A 22,236-nucleotide genomic window follows, 5' to 3' on the forward strand; every position below is an offset into this window, starting at 1 on the left:
ACACAGGTGCCTTGGAGTCACACCAACACTAAAAATGCCTGTGAAAAACGAGATAGCCTAATGTGTGCTTTTGTCTTTGAGAGAGGAGGAATATCAGAGTTCCAGAAACACATAACTTCTTTTTCTAAGCCTTATAACTTGGAGCGGGGGGGGGGGGGCAGTGTTCATCCCAATTGCAGGGGGAAGAGATAAAACCTCCCCACCCCACACACTGTGTTCCCAACAGCAATCCTTGCCCCTCCCCCACCACACCTGTGATTAAAAAATCACCGAGAACCTAGCTGCCCAGTATGCTTTCAGCATAACGTGTAATTTGCCCCTCATCAGATAGGGCATTTTCTCTAAGAGACCAATACATGCATTATAAATTTAGACAAGACGTTATGATTAGTCAGAGGAATAATTCCTATGAATCACTGTCAAATGTAACCTAAAAAGAAAGACAGCCATGTTGGTCCATAAGAAAAAAATCTCCAGATTAAAATGCAATACCTTTATTAGGTCCCTCCAAAATGCCACCAAAATAGTGCACAAACTTTGGGGTTCTCTAGAACTCTTCATCAGGCTAGGTGGTACAAACAGCAAGGGGGGGGCCCACACACACAAAATGCAAAATTGAGGCCAGATGTTGTGGCCATGAGCTTTGCATTTTAGACCCAGTCTCAAGATGGAGATTGCAGACTGAATGAATTATTTCCTGCTAGGTGCTGTGGGTATCAGGTTACACCAAGGATTCTGGGACAAAGAAGCAACATCTGACCCCCATTTCTGAAAAGATTAAATGTTCCTCTTTATGTCTGCTGTCTGCCTACTGGCATGTTTCACCCAAGGCAAGAAACAGATCTGGGTAGCAGCCAGCCTTCCCATTTTCAGAAATGGGTATCGGTCCATGTAAAAATAAGGACCTAGACTTAATTTAGCTGAAACCCATACAAGTAATGGAAGGAGGGAAGCCGATTTTTAATTTATTATTACCACAAATGGGTTGGATCCCAACGTAGTCATACTTCGAACAGACCCAGAGCCACTGCCTGCCAGTGTAGACCAGCCGTCCCTAATCCAGGGCTCTTCTGAGGTGTTGGACTATAACTCCCATTATCCCCAACCAGCATGGCAGGGATGATGGGAGTTGTAGTCCAATGTATCTGGAGGGCGCCAGGTGGGGAAAGCTACTGTAGACAATAATGAGCTAAATGGTCCAATGGTCTGAGGGCAGAAGGCAGCTTCTTGTGTTCCTATCTCATCTAGTCTGGCCCTAGAAAGAGCACAGTGGTGAATGGTGAGAAATTTAACAGATTCTGCTTCCGTCAAGGCCATACCGTGATAGGGAAAGCAGCACCTATAGCATTCCACACCAACATGCATTGGATAGTCAGTCACTTCCGAATTTGGAGGTGGCCAAATATCCCCATTGGATTGTACCCTAAAAACTTTTTCTTTTGTCAATTCTGAACTAAGGGGTGTTTCCACCAGTGATTTACTCTGAGCTGGCTGCATGTTGAGGTTGTTAGGGATACATGACGTCGTGGCCATCCAGCAGCCACCTCGGAGGTTATCAGGGGGAAAACGGATTTCCTGAGACTGCTTAAAGTCTGATTCTTTTCCTCAAGTCAGCTTCTCCCCAGTATAGTTGCTGTGTGGCCGACCCCTGCACTGACCTCAGGTATGCTAGCCCTGCCCAGGGGTGTGCCTTTCACCGGGATACCTGTCAAGGGGTGTTTCCTCTCATTGTGCTGAATGAGGCTTGCCCTCTGAATGCCCACAGAACTAACAGAGATCCTCCTCAATTGAGATGGCACAGCATGATCTCAAGGCTCCGATTCTCCTTTGTTTGGCCTACTGCATTAGGAAGAAACTATTTCCACCCTTCGTTATAGAGATCCTGTTGGTTAAAATGGAGGCTGGTTCCTGTCTTTGTGTTCTCTCCCCCGACCCCCTTTCCCAGCACAAGCATGTGTGTGTATGCAGAAGTAACTCCCATTGTGATCAATGAGGCTTGCCCCAGAAATGAGGTGCATCTGGACTTTCAGAGGAAAGGAGAAAGGGGGGAGAGGGGAGAAGCCTTTTATTGGTTGAGAAGCTCCTCCATTAGCTTCTCTTTCCGTTGTTGTGGAAACACGGCCCTAGATGTTCAGACACCAACTGGATCAGACATAAGTTCACTGTGTGTGTCGGGGGGGAATCCATCACCAGACCCAGATGGAGGTCAGATCAGGGAAGCATATGGTCCTCTGTCTGTACTTTGGTTTCAAACAATAAGGATAATTAAGTCCATGATCTGGATAGAAAGATTAGTTGTTTACAACTGTTCAATGTTAAGGATTTATTTCCCAGTGCATTTAGTTTACTTGAGTGATTTTTTAAAAAATTACCTAGTTTTGAATAATTTAATCTTGCACCTAATCTAAAGTGTTCCTACAAACTAATTTATTGCTCAAATTGTTTAAAGCTTTGCTATTTGTTTTGTACTTCAACACATAAGCGGACTGTGCCAATGTTCATAACAGGGAGAGACAGCTGAAACAACAACAGGTCCCCATATTGAGTAGAGACCACAGTGAGCTTTCAGTAACTCTGATGCTTCTGCAGTGAAAAATACTGCAGACTGAAGTCAATAAAAATGAGTAGGATCTATTCAGCATGATGACTGGACAAAAACATGACCCCCACCCCACATAAGGAAATGACTGCATACATAATGCATATATTTTATAAAACGTTCAGTCACATTCTCAATTGAAAATAAATAATCCATATGGTGATCATGTATCTATCCCTTCCAGTAAGGGTAGGAAGAAAGAAGAAAACATATCTGAATCCCACCTGGGTGATTCAAGATAGAGGGCTCCCAGCGCTGCTAGCCAGTCTTTGCCCTTCTCTCTCTCTCTCATATATGAAGCGGGGGGGGGGGTGACTGAGTTGCGCCACAGAAACACACAGAGAGTTAAAAGATAGATTATAATGTAATAGTGAAGGTGTGCCAAGTAGCAGTATGTTCACCTGCCTGGCATGTAAAAGCCACCTCTCTCTCTCTCTCTCTTTCTAACATTAGAGCCAAGGACGTCTACACCTGCAGAGATTGTACTGCCCTTCTGTTCTCAAACAAGTTGGGTGATATGGAAGAACACACAACAGTTATTGGATGATGTCATGCAGATGACCCACAAAAACTTGAGTGAACAAAACATGTCACTTCCTCACTACAGCTGCAATCCTCAACACACCAACTAAGGCATGAGCCTTTCTAGACACTGTCAGACTTAGTGCCAAGTAAAAATGCTTAAGATTGCCTGTAATACTTTGAGAGAGATGAGCATACCATAGGTTAGGGAGGATGAACAATAACCAAGTTATTTGGGAGAGAGGGAAAGATAATCTATTCTAGAAAGAAAGAAAGAAAGAAAGAAAGAAAGAAAGAGAGAGAGAGGATTGGTATACAGCACAGCTCTTAGGCCATATCTGCACAGCTATTGTCCAAGGTTCTGGGTATGGTACTGAATGCAGTACATCCTATAAATACGGAAAGTTCCTTTGGAAGAAAGAAGGGACTAGGATCACCCCTTCTCCACAAGCTGTGCTATTACCACGAAGCTGACCACGCAGATTTCACAACTTCAGCTGTTCTTGAAAATCACTCCCATCAACTGGGTGGAAAGACAATTTAGAATGGGCTGGAGCTTCAGTTTTCTTCCATTTCTGCCCCAGCAGCATACACTTGTTCAGACAGATTCAGGGATACTGAATGTGTGACAAAGAAAGCATATGTGACTCATGCATCAACTTACTCATTTTCACTGCAACATGGCAGAACATATCCCCAGCTGCAAGGCATGTGCACTGCAGAAGTTGCTTGGACTTCACAGATATCAGAGGAGGTCTACAATCCCACTTTCCATGTCATAGTGGGCACATTTCCAGAACCCTCATGATTCCTTGTTGCTGGCTCACAGAGCTACTTTAAATGCCATTAATTTCTTACATGGAACACTTCCATGCAAGAAGAGCTGTATGGATGTACATTTCCAGACATGACAATCACATGCGCATCAACTTCTCTGTGCATGATAATCTATTGTGGTTTCCCATCCTGTTCTATAGGTGGCTTTCACACTTCTTCAAATGTTAAGATTTCCTACATCAAAAGCACTTCCTTATGGGTATATAAAAGCACAAGCTATCTTGATTTCATTGTTCATTCGGAGAGTACATTTTATTAAATCTTTTTTATTGTTTAATATTTTTAGAGATATCACTGGGGCTGTAAATAGGAAATAGAGTTAAGGGTTGCAATGGGTTCTGAAAGGAGACATTTCTCCTTATATCCATCCAGTACAAATTCTGCTTCAGCCCGTCCATTGCAGAACTATCTCCAGCTTTCCCTATAGTAGGTTATCACTCAACATGGGTGGAATTTGCCAACAAAACAAGCTGTTACATCAGCAGACATAATTTTACCCCTTTGGGGAGGAACACAAGAACATAAGAAGAGCCATGCTAGATCAGACCAAGGGTCCATCTAGTCCAGCATTTTGTTCACACAGTGGCCAACTGGCTGCCCATGGGAAACCTACAAGCAAGACATGAACGCAACAGCACCTTCCCACCCGTGTTCCCCAGCAACTGGTGTATATAGGCATAATGCCTCCAATACTGGAGGAAGTATATAGTCTACATGACTAATAGCCACTGACAGACTTATCCTCCATAAACTTTAAAGCCATCCAAATTGGTGACCATCTTGTGGCAGTGAATTCCATAGTTTAACTCTGCACTGTGTGAAGTACTTCCTGTTATGTGTCCTGAATCTCCCACCAATCAGCTTATCTCCCACCAATCAGCTTCATGGGATGAGCCCCAGGTTCTAGTATTATGAGAGGGAGAAAAATATTTCCATATCCACTTTCTCCACACCATGCATAATTTTGTACACCTCTATCATGTCTCCCCTTTTGTGCCTTCTTTCCAAGCTAAACAATCCCAGCTGTTGTAATCTTCTCTCATAGGGATGATGCTCCAGCCCCTTGATCATTTTAGTTGTCCTTTTCTGCACTTTTCCCAACTCTACAGTATCCTTTTTTTGTAGGTGTGGTGACCAGAACTGGATACCTCGCATGGTGGCTGGATCTTGTAGTCACAAGAAGATGGTGTCACTACACCTCCTACTACTACTTTGTTATTTTTTAAAAATAATTAAAAAATATTAAATACCATATGCTTTTATACACATACAAACCTACTACACATAAATACATAAAATCGACCATTAAATACCTTTCATCTAATATTAACACATAAGACTACCCACTTCAAAATTAATATCACACCTGGTTGTATCAACTCTGCACAAACATTGTGGTGCAACTGGGGTAATGTAGTTGGTTCTATAGCTGGAGCCAATATAGAATAGTTGCAGCTTTCAAAAATGCCCACTTCCCACTTATTGCCTCATTCCCAACCCCTGAGTTATACCATTTATTTATGTTATTGCATTACAAGAATAGAAGTGGCAGCCCTTATACCATTTTTTTGGTGATAGTTAACTTCAATATCAAATTTTACCTATTTAGAAAAAAGCAATAAAATGTGTAATTAAAACATTCTTTTCTCTCTAATTTATATGTGTTGAGCTTTCACTATTGATTCTTGTAATACACATGAAGGTTTCAGGACATGTTTCCTCAGACCTATTTTAAAAGCCATTACTTAGCGTCAAGAAGGATTTGCACCACAGGCTTTGGTAGTAAATAACTTGGCGTTAGGAGATCTGAAGCCCTAATTTGGGACTTACACACATACATTAGCTGAATTCTAAAAAGCATCCAATAGCTTACCATGGATACTGCTATCTTTGTATTATCATTGTACTAAGTAGCATTTCATGATGGAGGCAACCTTTTGACCTGAATAATTTACAGATCGCAATGTAAACACATTTAATTCCCTTCAAGATTAAACTTAAATCAGATAGTACGGTTCATTTAATTTACATAGATCTATTTGTCACAAATAACACGTTTCACCTAATTAGTATCCACTATTGTTTCTATCACTTTATACATGGACTGTGATTTACTTGAATCAGGCTGTATTTTCCTGAAAGTATTTCACATTTTACTTTTAAAAGCATAATCTGAGGTAGGGATCGCTAGCTCAGTCTCCCTCCAATCCATGTCAGTTTTGCACGTGTTAATTCATAAGTCTATTCCGTCCCATTTCTACATCAATTGGAGGTATTTTTAAAAACTAAAACACACATTCACCGTTAAATGTGGATATATATTTCCCCCCAAATATGCATTTTATAATGTGGATATATATTTCCCCCAAAATATGCATTTTATAATGTGGATATATATTTCCCCCAAAATATGCATTTCATAATAAAATGCACATTTTGGAACCTTTGAGCCAAAACTTCTATCACAAAATTTGGAGAAGTGGAAACCCCAAAGAACAACAGTATTCCAATCCACGTATTAGTCCAGGGGGTGGCTCCATGATCAATTTACTCTGAGCTGGCTGCGTGTTGAGGTCATTAGGGATGCATGACATCATGACCATCCAGCAGCCACCCCAGAGCTCATCGGGGAAAAACTAGATTTCCCGAGACTGCTTAAAGCCCGATGCTTTTCTTCAAGTCAGCTTCTCCTCACTATAATTGCTGTGTGGCCAATGCCCACATTGATCTCAGGTATGCAGCCCCCTCCATTCAGACATACAAGCACACAGACCTCCCAAACCCCACAGTTGCTCCCAGCTGACTCTCCCAGTCCCTACGGGCTTCCTGCTGCTCTCCCTACCACACTCCCTGCTGGCTTCCCTGACCTTCCAGCTGGCTAGAAAGGGGCCTTTCTAGCCCCTTCTTCACTACCCTCCCTAGGCCCCCACTGCTCTTTAACAACAATATCCCCCATACCAGGCAGAATTGACAGGAGTCCCTTTTTCTCCCCCCCCCCTTCTTTCTCTTGGTTACTGGGCACACTGCAGAGGAAAGCATCCGCCTGCAACTGCCCACCATCTTCATTACCTAAGGATGTCTCTGAGACCCAAGTGTAACCCAAAGGTATTCCTGGGCACCATGCTGCCCACCATTGATATGGTATGCCTGTGCAACAGTTTCAAGATTCTGTTCAGACCAAGGTGTCCACTCTAATGTTGATTCAGGTTTAGCTTAGCTAACATCCAATTTTGTCAACAACCTGAGTATGGGAAATGCAAAGCCATGCCTGATAACACAGACAGATGCCTCTGTTATTACTACCTATTTGAGTCATATGCTGTGACTGTTAACAGGTGTATTAAAGGTATCCCTAATTTGCTGCTTAGCATCTCGTCTCCATCCCAATCCTGAAACTGTTATCAAACTCACTTTTGAAGTAATTTCCTCACTTTTCTAAAGTGTATCAGGCTACATTTCCTCTCACCCCCAACACCCCTCTTGATAACTTGGGGGAAAGCAGCTAATAAGAACACTGCATATTTGATATCTAGCCTACCTGCAAAGAAAAAGGTTCAAGTGTTGGCAAATCCTGACTCCTCTGACCTAAGTAGTTATTCTTTGTTGCAGGTACTACAGATTACTGAACCTGCAATGGGTTTTGCAGGGAAGCTCAGATGCTCGAAATGAGAAAATCCGACCCCTGGGCAGAGGAGGTTTTTAAAAGGGCGGAGGAGGGCACACCAAACATTCTGCCTTGGCTGTACGACCCTTAGAAATGCTGTCCTCACAAGATTCTCCATCAGACTGCATATTCCTCTTCTGAATTACTTTCCCTGTATTTCCTCTCTGGCATCAAAACACTGAAAGAACAACACGAGACATATGCTTAGAGCAGTCCCCCAGCCTCTGGGACCCTCAAGCGCTGTCCTTCATACTTCTGCTCCTTCCCCTAAAACTAACAGCACATAACCCGTCCTGTCCAACTGTGTGCAAGCTTTTTCTCCCAGCTAAACCAAGCTGTCACTTCTGTCGCCATAGCTACACTTCTTTTCATCTTTTGTTGTGAAAACTTCCCTTTCGAGAATGTTTCTGAACATTTCAAGGTATCAAAGCAGCTTAGTCAAACATGGTAGTTTATTGTACACACAGTTTGTGAATGATGGCATATAAAACGTCGCTATAGATCTCATGAAAATAATAAAAACAATTGTTCACCTAAAACATTTCAGTGATATTTTAAACTATTTATCCTCAGCCACTTCTATAAAGAAAAGAAAAATCACTAGTCCTAACTTTGCTCATGTTCGTATCATCAAGACTGAAACAGTGAAGGAAGTCACATTTGCCAGCAATGTACGCTTTCAAATTGATTTTTTCTTCTTTTTGGATAGAATACAGCAGCCTTCCCCAACCTGGTACACAGTGAGAACCTGGGATATATACTGGATCCTATTCATTGCTCATGGGCATAGCAGTTTATAAGATTGGGTTTAAGGAACCAGATTAGCCCACATACCACTGGAGCCTTTTGGATGACACAGGAGTCTGTTCCATCCTCAGTAAAATCAAAGCCGTTAGCACTACTGTGCTAGTGCTCGTGCTCTATTTCTAACCATGCTGTAGTGGACATGTGCCATGGAACAAAATGAGTATGTGTGTTGCCCTAGCAAGACCAGCACCACATACAGCATATTCAGCAGGTGAATATATTTTCCTCCTGTACAGAGATGCAGTAATGGGGAAAGCTTCACGTGTTCCATTTCTGCCTGTAACATCGTTTTAAAAGCAGCGCTATGTTCTGCTGCAGCGAAGGATGGTTTTAATTTTAAATGCACATTTTGTATCTATTCTGATCCCATTTGTTGATAAAACTATACCAAGATACAGAATCTGCCTAAAAATTATTAGGCCCTTCAGAAGAATATTTTATATACAAGTTCATTTCATTGATCTGAGTGTAAGTTATAGAAAGCAACTAGCAAGGAATCAAATTTTAAACCTTGACATGCAAATACTCAGTCAAATCAACTGAATTTCTCATAGAATTTCAGAGTTGAGAGGGAGCTTGGTGGTTATCTGGTCCAACCCTCTGGTCAAAGCAGGATCAACACAGGATGCAGCTACAGCATCTCAGAGATGGTCATCCAGCTTCTCCTTAATTACCTCTTACAAAGGAGAACCCATCAGTTCCCGAAGTAGTTCCACTGTTACATAGTTCTTACTGTCAGGAAGTTTCTCTTAACATTTAGCCAAAATCTACCACCCTGCAATTTTCCACCCATTGATTCTAGTCCTGCCCTCTGGAGCAACAGAGAAGCAGTCTGCTCATCTTTTGTATAACAGTCCTTCAGATTGTTATACAAAAGACCACTATCATGTCTTCCCTTAATCTTTTTTTTGTCCAAGCTAAACATATCCAGCTCTTTCAACCATTCTTCACAGGACCTGGTTTCCAGACCCCTCACCATCCTGGTTGCCCTCAGGTGGATACACTCCAGTTTGTCTACATCCATCTCTTGTGTTCTTTGCTAGCTTGGTGGTCCCCTTGCCTATAGGCCTTGAAATATATTGTAAGGAACAAACCATTTTCATTATGTTTTTAAAAATGAAGCTGTTGTATTTTGTGAGCTCTTAAAGTGACAGACTCTTCTTCTACCTATACAGTGTATGGAATGTGCCTTGAGACTGTGTGTTCGGATATAAATTTAACATACACACAATTAGATGTGCAAACTACATGTTGGAAGTAGCCTCTTGAATGAGGCAATCCAAGCAGAGGTAGAAGTGTAGCAAGGCTGTAGAATTCAGAAGAGGAAGCAGGCTCTTTAATTGGAGAGATGGAGCCAGAAGCAAGGAATTCCTGCTGAAATGAATATATGTGAGCACACAACTCTTTCCAACACCAAGTACTTGAGCAAGTTGTCAGTGAAGTGTATCCTGTTTTATTATGTCTATTTACTTTGCAATTTGCCTCCATAAGATCCAACACAACTTAAATTGAGAGGGTTGGATCCAGACTTAGTCATGTTTAGATTAGACCTATTGAAACCAATGGGGCTTTGTCATGACTAACTTGTCCCATTGTTTTCAATAGGTCTACTGTAGGCATGACTAAATCTGGATCCAACCCCAAAGTACACAGAGGATAGAAAGGCAGCTGTTGTGTCACTGTTTAGCTAGATAAATGGTAAGGTACAGAATGCAGATTCCAGAATGACATGCTATGCAACTAGAGGCTTAAATGCTATATAAGTTAGCTTTATGTCTTGAAACGGGCCATGGCAAACTATGGTTAGATTTCAAATATACTGAGCACATCAGCTCAGTCAAGAGGCAACTTTTATGCATTCATAACGACAGAGGTTTTTTCTCTACTTTTTATGTATTCAGTTAGATCCACGAGAACTAGCATAACTCTCATTTAGTGGGCATTCATGGGGGAAATTTCTATGCCAGAGAGAATAAGGGGTTGATTTTCCACCGAATCAAACTTTGTGATTTAAGTGAGAAGAATATCTACACACGCTACACATGTCATATTATAAAGTACACCTTTAAATATCAGAATATTTGGCACATTTTCATCACCCAGTTAAGCGAGCATAATACCCTGCAAAATCCAACTATTTTGCTGATGTTCAAGTTCAATGATCTAGCTTACTGGTCAACTGTTCTAGAACAGATGAGACACACAGCATATGGCCAAGAAAGACCAACCAGCCAATCTGCAATGCAATCCACGTGTTCCTTCCAAAAACCATTTTCGCCTGCATTCAGCCCAATTGTACAAACATTTATTCACAAAGTAAGGTTTACTTTGTTCAAGAGGACATAAGCCAAGGTATATGTACATATTTCACACAGCACCATTGGTATAATAGTGGTAAATATGAACAATGTAAAATATTTTTATAGCATCTTTAAAGGGAAAAAGCCTTCTCAAGTTTAAAAACAAAGACATGAAATGAAACAGTCCTCTATATAATTGTGTGTGTGTGTTGTAGTGTGTGTGTGTGTGTGTGCGCGTGTGCGCACGTGTGTGTATAAAGAACACAATACAATACACACACTGTTGAACAAAAGAAGAGCTGTGCTGCATCAGACCAAAGGCCCATCTAGTCCAGCATTCTTTTTACACAGTGGCCAACCACATGCTTATGGGAAGCCCACAAGCAGGATATGAATGTAATAGTATGTAACTCACATTCCCCAGAAAATGGCATAAAAAAGCATGTTGCCTCTGATACCGGAGGTAATTTGTAGCCATTATGACTAGTAGCTGTTATCAGCCTTAACTAAAACAGCAGCAATAAAACACCATTCTAATACAAATTAAAAAAAGAAAGTTATCAGCTCTGTTAAAGCCATAAAAGTATAAAATATAGGACAGCATTAATTAAAAGCAGGCTGAAACGTCCAAGTCTTTAAGGCCAATTCTAAAATAGTCAAAGCATGAAGGGGAGATAACTTCAAAAATACTGAAGTATGCATCAGCCTTTAGTCTGTGACCCTAAGGGCTATTAAGGCACAGTTTTCATACTTATATGAAGCTTCCTGGAACTCATAATGCTAATCCATCTGCCCCAGTCTCCTCTGATAAGAAAGATTGGGAGGGGTCCTGCCTCTGTCTTTCACTGGAGAAAACTGTCAAAACTGGAACTGCCAAATACGAACTTCAGACCTTCTGCAGGCAAAACCGGCACTCCTCCCCAAGTTTAAAAAGTGTCAGAAACCACACTGCAAGGCAAGAACGCAGCCTGAATTCTGGGAACCTTAGACTATCATTTTCTTTGAAGTGGTGACCATGCACCAGTTTCTGGCTCTGCCCCCTTCTACTCGGAAATTCCTTGTTACAGGCTCAGTCAGTGTCCCTGATAATGTTACTAGAATTGGTCTGACACATCACAGAAACATAGGAAGCCGCCTTATACCGAGTCAGACCGTTGGTTCATCTAAGCCCAGTATTGTCAACACTGACTGGCAGCAACGGCTCTCCAGGGTTTCAGGCAGGAGTTTTTCTGGAGACACGAAGGAGTGAATCTGGGGCCTTCTACATGCAAAGCATGTGCTCTACCACTGAGCTACAACCCTTCTACAGACCAGACCCTTCTATAGACACCTTACTCAGGTGAGAGGCCTAAGTAAGGGAATGCCTCAAATTGGTCGGGGTTTCCTTCCCAGTGGTACAGGGTTTATGTAACACATACCTCTAGAGCAGCTGTGCACAATTTGCAACACAACAAGCCAAACACAGTCCACAAGCCATAAAGGATACATACATACATACATACATACAAGGGCTCCTTGTATATAAATTGCTTGCTTTGGATTGCAAAAACCAGTTCCAGGAAGAGATTCCCATCTACCAATAAGGCTACAATACTTGGCCGGTGGACTGCCTTTGGCTTGGTGGCTCCCAAGTTGTACACACTAGCTCTAAAGTAGCACACCAGCTCACATTAGTTTAAATTGATCCACTCCAAAGCAAGCATTTTGAAGACTGCAAATTAGCCAGAAAAATAAGTCCCTTTGGCAGTAGGATAGAAGTGAAATAAGCGATCAGACTAGACAAGGCAACCTGCCAAATTGTTACAGAACATTCTGTTTGAAGCAGAGATACACATACACAGCTTCTACAATCCAAATATTAGTCCCTAGTTTGAGGCAAGCTGCTTCTACAAAATAAATACTAGTTCTCAATTGTCTAAAAATCAAACATTCTCAGCTTGAGCAGGCTGCTTCTCCCTGCTTGAGACAAGCTGTTTCCTGACAATGGAGGTTCTGTTTGTTTGGAGAGTTTAAGGCAGCTGTCCCCAACCAGGTGCCCTCCATTGGCCATGCTGGCTAGGAATTATGGCAGTTGCAGTCCAGCACATCTGGAGGGCACCAGGTTGGGGTAGGCTGACCTTAGGCTTTACCTCAGAGCAGAAGCTGTTGACCTTTACCGCCATCATATTTAGAAGCATATTTAGAAGCATATTTAGAATAGCACAAGACTGGGCTACAAGCCATAATGAATTATTTTGAAAAAAAGGCTGCAGAAATGAGGTCACCAGTTGGAAATCGGGATGCTAAATCTGTTTATTCATTGTTAAATATTAATGATAGTTGTTTTAGTTCATCTCTAAATTCATATAATATAAGAGGCCTCTTTTCCTTTACTCTTTAAGTGCCTTTCTTGCAGTGCAATCCTATGTAGGTTTACTCAGAAGATAGACCACTGTGGCCAAAGGGGCTTACTCCTAGGTATGCACAAGTTTGCCTTAGACTACAGGCTTTTCTACACAAGGCAACTGTCATGTGCTCATCATTCCCAGAAGCTGCAGCTCATGCAAAATGTGGCAGCCAGATTGATAACAGAGACCAGAAGGTCCAAACATATAAGACCGACTCTGCCCTACTTGCACTGGCTGCCTATATGCTTACGAGCTCAATTCAAGGTGCTGGTTTTAACCTATAAAGCCCTACATGGCTTGGGACCAAAATACCTGATAGAGCGCCTCTCCAGACATGAACTTACCAGTACTCTACACTTGGCATTCAAGTGCCTCCTCCAAGTGAGGCTCAGAAGGTGGCAATGAAGGAGAGGACCTTCTCAGCGGTGGCCCCCCAGTTATGGAATGATCTCTGCTACAAGGCCTGCCTGGCACCAACATTGTTATCTTTTCAGCACCAGGTTAAGACCTATCTTTTTTCCCAGGCATTTGACAGCATATGATGAGTTTTTAATCAGTCCTGAATCTGTCTTATGGCCATGGTTGACTGCTCAAAGTTGTTTTTGTCTCTGTGTATACTGTTCGTGTGTTTTATGTAAATAGTTTTTAAACTTTGTATACTGTATTTTAATGTTTTTTAATCTTTGTAAACCACCCAGATAGTTTCATCTATGGGCGGTATAAAAATGAAATAAATAAATAATTCCCTACTCACAGTTGTTTATAGGTTCTTTAGGCAACATCGTGACGCTCCAGTTTTGCTTCTGTGTGTAATGAGCGCTTACAGCGACTTGTTTTTTTCAGCAGGGAAAATGTGGCATTTAATTGTGAAAGTGAAAGAAAATGTGATTTCCTCTTGTGTATTTGCGCTATACCACAGAAAGTGGCTGCTGGAGACTAGGGAAGGTTGCTGTAAGGACTGTGCTGCACGCTTTGTGTTTTATACATGACTTTTCATTGCTCTCTATTCAGGTTACATGGTTTTGTCCTATGCTGATATTACAAAGGCATCTCTTCTGTAGGAGAACTCTTCCTTTTTACGAGCAAAGGGGAGAATACGTTTTGGCCAAGAAGGTTTATTTTCACTGTACATTTTCAATCAGTAATGGGTGCATTATTTTTTCCCTAGTGGCGGCTGGCCCACGGTCAAGGAGGGATCATATAGAATCCTGCCTTTGCACCGCAGCTAGTTCTGCCCCTCTCCCCCACTTCTTTAGCGCCAGAAATGGCAAGTTGCCAATAAATGTTTGTTATGTTCTTATATTTGCTTTCTCATTTGAAAATGTCCTGATGGTATCACAAAATGCAAAACATTTCCAGAGAGACATTTTGCATAAATATCATTAAGCTGAGGAACTGCATGGAAGCATTTGGTTACTGCAGTGCATTTGGGAATTATCGGCACTGATTTGTACGAGCTGATTTACTGTAGTGATAGCTCACATTGACTTTACTAAAAATAAGACTGTGGGAAGGTTTTATTTGGGCAACTGCACAATGGGCCAACACCATCATAGAGAACACTAAAGTAAATAAATACAAAGACATTATTAGTGCTGATGAACTGATCAACACTAATCAATAATAAAAGCTGTTTTGTGTGAACCAGCATGCTTTTCTGTGGGAAGTGGTTTATTTTAGCCCAGCTAAAATGTTACTAGGATACTTCATTTTAAGAAGAAAAATAATCAACGCTGTTTCCTTTCCCCCCAAATAACCAGAACAAAAAGTGTTTCTCCGGAGAATACTGTAGCATCTTTCCCACTTGCCTGTTGACCTTGCTCACACACATACACCCTGAATGTTGAAGGTAAATAAACATACTCCATTCTAGTTATGTCCACAGGTACACATTAGGTTTGTAGCCAGCAGTTCAAGTGAAGGAAACAAATCAAAGACATGATCTCCTGCATTCTCTGAACAATTACTGCAGCTCATGCTGGGTGCTCAAAATTATGGCTACTTTGGGATTCTTGTTCTTTTCTTTTTTTGTCACGCAGAACCAATAGCCTCAACATTGTGAGACCAGACCTCAATCACCATTGCAAACATAAGAGAAAAGGTGAAAACTGAAATCTTTTCCTTATGTGGTTGACTAAACTTCCTAAGCACAAATCAGATAGGAAGAAGCAATCCATTACATTCTCATGTAATAGCAAAACTCCCTTTGACCACGTTTGGACAAAAACTGACACACACACAATGACATATACAGGCTTTCTTCACACAGAGCTTTTATCCTGAGATTGAGATTGCTCCTTCATAGAAGTTTGCAGGCTCTTTAGATGACGCCATGACCCTCCAAGGCGTCTCCTGTACTAAATGCCCTTTGTTCCATTTTTAAATAGATTGCAGATAATGAGCTATCAAATTACCCCCATTGTGTTCTGCTTGAGCTCCCTCCTTGAAAAGAGGGAAAGCTGCAAGAAGAGGAGCAAAATCAATGAAAGATATGGAAGACTCAGATACGGGGAAGAAGGAGGGGGGAAAGGAAAGGGGGAAAGGAAGCACATGAAAAAGGGAGTTGCTATGATCCTGCATTTAAAACGGAAGCAGAAAGCCCCATTTTAAATGCAGGATTTTAGGCTGGTGTAGAGATGCTCACAGAACCACAGGCTATTGCTCCTCAAGGAGATAACTGCCTCCACTTCCTCCTATATTTAGAAGGTTTAAAAGAAGCAAAATATGGTCAGGTAGCTCCTTACTTTCACTGTATCATTTAAAGTCTTGAAATGCAGAACTAAGCGGCCCTATTCTGAGCAGAAATGGTCAGCATACTGCTTGTATTATTAGTCTAAACACCTAAAAAACACACACCCTAAACTGAACTGCACTTCTCCATTGATCTCACACATGTTATAGACAAAGCTGTGTGCTTCTTTTCAGAAAAGGTGCCTCTTACCTTTCCCATTCTGCCATGCTGTGTACCAGGACAAACTAAGGAAAGATGTGATGAAAATTAATATGGTGGCCGCAGTTCCATTTCGGAGCCTCATCTCATTTCAGCATCACACTGGGTTATCTTTGGCCAGCGATCAGGATTTAAGTTTTTTTGTTGGCTTGAAGCCAATATATTCCAACTAGTGTGGCTTAGCCAGTGGTAAAGAAGAATGTAGCAGTGTCATTTCAAAATCATTGTAGAGCCAGCACAGCAGCTGTACCATCGAAGACTGTTGCTCTCTCTCAGAAGCTTTCGTAGAATTGACTCGCCATTCTTTATTTTTTCTACTCCCTATATACAATGGGAGAAAATTAATTTCAGACTAAAAATGCAGAAGAGCAGTCAATAGCAAAACAAAGCACAACACAAAAAACCTAAAGCACAACGCATAAACATAGTGACTAAGAGACTGAACTATGAACAACAGCGTCATGTTTCAAACCTCACATCTGCCACAAACTTATTAGATGGCCTTCAGCAAGCTATTATCTCTCAGCCTCGCACTCCCCCGCCCTGCCCCACTTATCCTCATGTAGGTCTGTTTTATCTCTAACTTTCAGGGGCGTTTTATGGATCACTGACAATGTACATGAAAGGCTTTGGCCATTCAGAGGGTAATCCCATATATGCTTACTCAGAAATAAGTGCTACTTATTAATAAGTTCAAACAAACTTACTCTCTAGTAAGCATGCATAGGACTGCAGCCTAAAGCACTATATAAATATGCAGTAATAGTATTCTCCAGTGTTATCATGCTTTACCACTGTGTTATCATGTTTTAATATTTTGACTAAGCAGGCATTCAGAACAAATGCTTATTATACAAAGCATGGTGAGATTACCACTTCCAAATGAACATCAGAGTCCTGGCTAACAAAAACTGTGGGCAAATAAAATTGGGTTGGATCCTGACTAAACTAGTTCAACTTCGGTCCCATTGAAATCAATGGGACAGATTAGTCATGACAACTTTTAGTCCCATCGCTGAAAGGTGACACATAAGTTTATAAATAAATAAAAATAAACTAAGCTTGGATCCAACCCATTGTATTCAACACACAGCAATAACAATCCAATAAAGCTATTTGAAAAGTTGACATAGTCACAGGCAAGAGCTAGGAAGTCAGGATACTTGTGGGGAGGCGGGTGGCGGACCTTGAGAGAAAAAAGGACGGTGACATCTAAATCAAAATTTCACTATTTAATTTGTAAAAGATTAAAGGCCTGCATTGTTTTAATATGCAAACTAAAAGTAAGCTTAAATTCTGGGGAAAGTTTATGTCAACACCAAATTATAGTAAGGCCTAAATGCACTGAATTAGGCCTAGACAGACCTAGGGATAACATTCAACCAAATTATGTAAGTCTGAAGGAATAGGAAGGCTATAACACTAAATATTCTTTGAGCAAAGAGTTTATATAGATATTATTACAGTTGGCACTTACTCAGATAACTGTTTTCATGATGTGAGTGGTTTATTCAGATAAGCAGTGTAATAGGAGTAATCATAGTTCCTCTTCCACAGCTAAAAACCACAAGTTTTTAATCATTGATGAGGAGGAGGAGTCATGATCTTTCATGAGTTCCTGAACCAGCTGCAGTACATCTGTACTGGTTGGTGCTCTCTCGCTCTCTCTCTCTCTCATTATGAAATAACTGTTCACATCACTGTAACAGTCAAAAGGATTTGCTCCAGAATATAGCTGTTCTCCTAGATGCTACAGATGCTAGTATGACACACACCATTCCTCCCAGTTGACATGCAAACCAGATTTCTGTGCCCCATACTTGTACACATTAGCAATATAGTACTGGATCAAGCTAAACACTTATTATTCAACCACTCTGAATTGAGAAGCATTTTACTTACTATTTTGTGTGCAGTAGGCGAACACTGCAGTTTATGACATTTGCGTCATATTTTACTGGATTGGATCCAGACTTAGTCATACTTAGAGTAGACCTATTGAAATCAATGGGATTTAAGTTAGTCCTATCTGAAATCCCATTGATTTCAATGCATCCGCTCTAAGATTCAACCCACAATATATAAATATACAGGTTAAGGTACTTAATAAGAACTAGCGAACAGACCCAGTTCCACACAGGTGGAAATAGCCCTTACGTTGATACACTGAAGCCTTCAAGCAAACTTATGCCCACCCCATCTGAGTGAAGGCGCACCCCCTGCCATGGTGTACCCCTGTAGCCTCCTGAGGGAGGGGTCTGAGGGAGGCTGCACCAAAGCAGGGGGAGGCTCGGGCATATAACTGGGATGCTTTGACCTACTAATCTGTTGCGGCATCAAACTGTATGGAGTGCAAAGCTATGTCCTAGCTAGGGAAGTCTGCCCCTCGTAGCTGAAAATGTAACTCCAGGCTTCAACCACATGGACACACTTAAGTTAAAATTAATGCATTTTAAAGACAAAATAACCCTGAAATGCACATCCCCTTAGTATACATTCCACATTTCAGGGGTCTAGCTTCCACAGTCTTGGAGCTATGGCAATGACATACAGACAGACGGACAGAGACACATCCTCTTTTAGGTAATCATATAGTTGAAAATGTATGATTAAAATTTCCTTGCTGCGGTGCTGAATTATCATGCCAAATTTGGTTGAAATCCATCAAATGGCATTGAAGCTGTAAATCTCTAGAAATTTTGATTGGCTGCCATTTTGTTTCAAGATGGCAGACCAAATTTTCACTATGCCTAAAACCGTCCCAGGTAGAGGTAGAAAAAATTCTACAAGTTTCATAAGAATTGGATGTACGGTTTTCGAGTCCATCAAGGACATACAAATACTTCCTTTTATAGATAGGTGGAAGAAGTACTGAACAAGATTTGGATCGTTTAAGTTTTAGAGAGCTTTTTCTCTATTCTCGCTCACTGTTCTCTGTTGGTTTTGTTTCTTAAATTTTAATAAGTTTGAGTCTGGTGAAAAGACTTAGGGCGCAATCCTATGCATATTTAGACAGAGAAAAGGCCTATAACTCCCAGCAGTCCCCAGCTAGCCTTGCTGGCTGGAGAATACTGGGACTTGTAGGCCTTTTCTCTGTCTAAACATGCACAGGATTGCACCCTAAAAGACATAAACTACCAATATCTTATCTCAGTTCTGAGAATTTCACATTCAGATACTTTAAACTAGTGATAACCTCTTGCGTTGCGCATTAGTGGGGGTGGGGTATGGAGAGAAATGCAACACTAGTGTCACTAGCTGGCATGTTCTAAGGAATGGAAAAATACTATTACCTTCTAAAATATAGGTGGCTACACAGGTATACCGTATGCACCACATTTCACTAAACAAAGGCTAACTGTTCAATCCAGCTAACTGCTTCAATTATTCAGAAATAAGTCCCACTGTGTTCAGTGGAGCTTACTAACCAGTAAAGATGTTTAGGATTACAGCCTAAGCAAATTGTAACAAAGTAAATGTTTTTAATGTTAAAAGTTGTTACTCTGTCAGAAATGCTTCTGAGACTGTAATAGCTACATCACCATAATAGTTGACATTCACCCTGATCAAGCAAGGATGACTCCCATGTGGACACCTGCTGGATCCGTTCCCAAATATGCAAAAGAGGGTCAGCTCTATAGTATTCTTGGGTGATCCATGCTGGGACCGGTCTCCATGTACATTCCATGACAGACTGGCAATGCAGTGAACTCTGATAACACTAATAGCCTGGGGGTGGGGGGGGGGGAGTCACTGAATCCTGGTTACCCTTCCCTCAATCAATAGGTGATCATTACTGTCAAAGTCTGACACAATTAATGGTGTTTTACACATCATCCTCATTCATAGCAGTGCACAAGAATCTGTTGACAAAGGCCTAAGACAGTTGTTGCGTATTGTAATTCTAATTGCTTATGCTGCTTTCTGCTATTGCCACCAAGTTATTTACCAAAATCAAAATGTAATTAGAACATAAAACAGTGATGGGGGAGTTAGAGATTGCTAGCAGTTTGGTGTACTAAGTTAAACACCCACTGCTCTGCACATCCACGCCCACGTCGCACATATGCAGCATGAGGCTCACTGCAGAGAGTTAACATATGCACAAGGAACAGCCTTATGGAAAGATAAGAGAGGCAACACAGATAACTGTAGCACCTCAGTGCAAGGATAGCAGCAGAGTTAAGTGTTTAAAAATTCAATAAGTACAATAACAAACAATAATGTTTTAAAGAAATCTCTGTTCAGTGCTTTGCTTAGCTTTTAGATTAAAAAGCAGGGCAGAAATTATCCAGAACAAAATAGATCCTAGCATATACACTCAAGTGCATTTTACAGAGTATTCATGCACACACCTCCCAGTGCCCCGTGCATATCCCTTGTGCTTACTTAAGCTCCTTCTCTTGCATGCACACTAAGTGAGCGTCTCTCACACACATCTGTCTTTTTCCCTCAGTACCTTATTACAGCTGATTCCTTCCCCTCTTGAATACATAGTGCACCCATCTGTCTGTCGTCCATCCATCCCATGTTCTATACACATGCACAGCAAGACCCCTCCCTCCCTCCCTCCCTCCCTCCCATAATACTAGGGTGGGAGTGAGAGAAGAGCCAGGCGCTCCTCCAGATTCCTCCCACTCCGCTTCACTGAAACAGCGCCGTGTCACTTAATACATACTTCTCCCCCCGGCCCCCCAACACACGCGCGCGCGCGCGCGCACCTGGGGAAAAGGTGGCCACACATCACAGAATCGGACACAAAGCAGGCGTAACCCACACAGAGCGCCAACCCGGCTGTCTCCCCCTTTCCCCGACGCGCAATCGCAGCGGCAGCCACACACAACGCGCCTTCGCCCGTGGGCACTCGCTCACACGCACGTTCCCGCGGCGGCCCTCGCCTGTCCTCCTGCCGCTCACTTCTCGCCTCCCCCACCTCTCTCTCCTAGCGACGCTCGCGGGCACGGAGCGAGAGGGCGAGCTGTCGCACTGCACAGTCGGCTTGCTCCGGCGCAGTCCCGCTGCTGACCGGCGCTGGCGGGACGAACCTGGGGAGGCCACTGCGCCCGGGAGCGCCCGCCGCTGTCGGCCTGTCCCCCCTCCGCCACCAGCCTGCCGCCGGGCGGTCCTGCCAGCCGAGCCGCCGCCGCCGCCCCGCACGGCCGCTCTCCACCCCGCGCCATCCCGCCCAGGGCCTCCGGAGAGCCCCTCCCCAAGAGGAGCAGCCGCAGCAGCCTAGCGCAGATGCCGGGCGCCCTCCGCCCTCCGCCCCGTCCCGCCGCGGCGCTCGCCTTGGTCCTGCCGGAGGAGCGCCGGGTTCCTCTTTTGGGCGCGCCCTCCCGCCCGCGCAGGAGGCAGCAGGTGCGCGGAGCGCCTCTCGCCGCGCACGCCGTCGCTGCCGGCACAGCAGCCTCCTCCGCCCGGGTCCCGCCTTGCAACCGGAGAGGCGCCGCTCCCAGGGCCAGCGCTGACGCGGGGCAGCGCAGCCCGCACCGGCTCCGCTCAAAGCACCCGCCTCCTTCCACCCCGCCGGACTGCCATTGGCCCAGGCAGCCCGAATAAGGAACCAATTGGCAGCCTGTGTCGGATGGTCCTAGCCAAGCGATGGTGCAAGCAAATGTCCGTCTCAGAGCCGAAGGTTTTATATAGAAATCTCGCGAGTTCTCTTGCCTCTTCTATTGATGGCTAAAGGCCGGGGAGGGAGAGCTGCCTAGCCTAAGAGTGTTTCCTCGGGAGCGAGCCCCGGTTAGTGCCATGGGGCTTCCTCCCAGGTGGGTGTGCATGACATTAGAGCTCTGCTCTGCAGACGAGGAGAACAACTGCCAGGGTCCATCATTCGGACTGTAGAGGGAAAGCAAAAGCACCGTTTCCTGAAAACTACGCATCTAATTGATTAGTGGTGGGTCTTTGGTATCCTTGGTACGGTCAAGGTCTGTGATCTTGGCTGATTTCATACTTCCTTTTGTTTCTCCTGTTCTCTGAGGTCGTTGCCTAATACTTTGCATGTAAGATCTCAACTGTGCAAGGTTGTTGCTCCACGATGAAAATGGACAAGATAGGTTAATTTTCATCCTCCTGAAGGACAGGCAGTTCGTTCTGTAGGGCACAAATAATAGAAGGAAGTGATGCCCCTTAAAGAACATATGGAAACATAAGAGCAGAGCAGATACTAA

General features: G+C 42.8%; 1 protein-coding gene across 5 annotated transcripts in view; it reads right to left on the reverse strand.

Annotated features, from left to right (window-relative positions):
- Window positions 1-21,589, reverse strand: part of MGAT4A (alpha-1,3-mannosyl-glycoprotein 4-beta-N-acetylglucosaminyltransferase A) — a 92,204-nt gene extending 70,615 nt beyond the window's left edge. The window contains exons 1-2 of one of the 5 annotated variants that reach the window (XM_084844361.1): window positions 21,355-21,589; window positions 16,058-16,387 (exon numbers count right to left, since the gene is read on the reverse strand). In XM_084844361.1, coding sequence (XP_084700487.1) covers window positions 16,058-16,151 — 94 coding nt within the window. In that variant the 5' untranslated portion in view covers window positions 16,152-16,387; window positions 21,355-21,589. Of the gene's footprint in view, window positions 1-16,057; window positions 16,388-16,543; window positions 16,617-17,968; window positions 18,062-20,525; window positions 20,713-20,914; window positions 21,151-21,354 lie in introns of those variants that run through there. The other 4 variants (XM_084844363.1, XM_084844362.1, XM_084844365.1 and 1 more) reach the window with 4 other exon arrangements.
- Window positions 21,590-22,236: the final 647 nt, after the last annotated feature.

Source organism: Heloderma suspectum, chromosome 3 (assembly GCF_057233095.1).
Source record: "Heloderma suspectum isolate Gila_16-S chromosome 3, 16-S_ref, whole genome shotgun sequence".
NCBI classification, from domain to species: Eukaryota; Metazoa; Chordata; class Lepidosauria; order Squamata; family Helodermatidae; genus Heloderma; species Heloderma suspectum.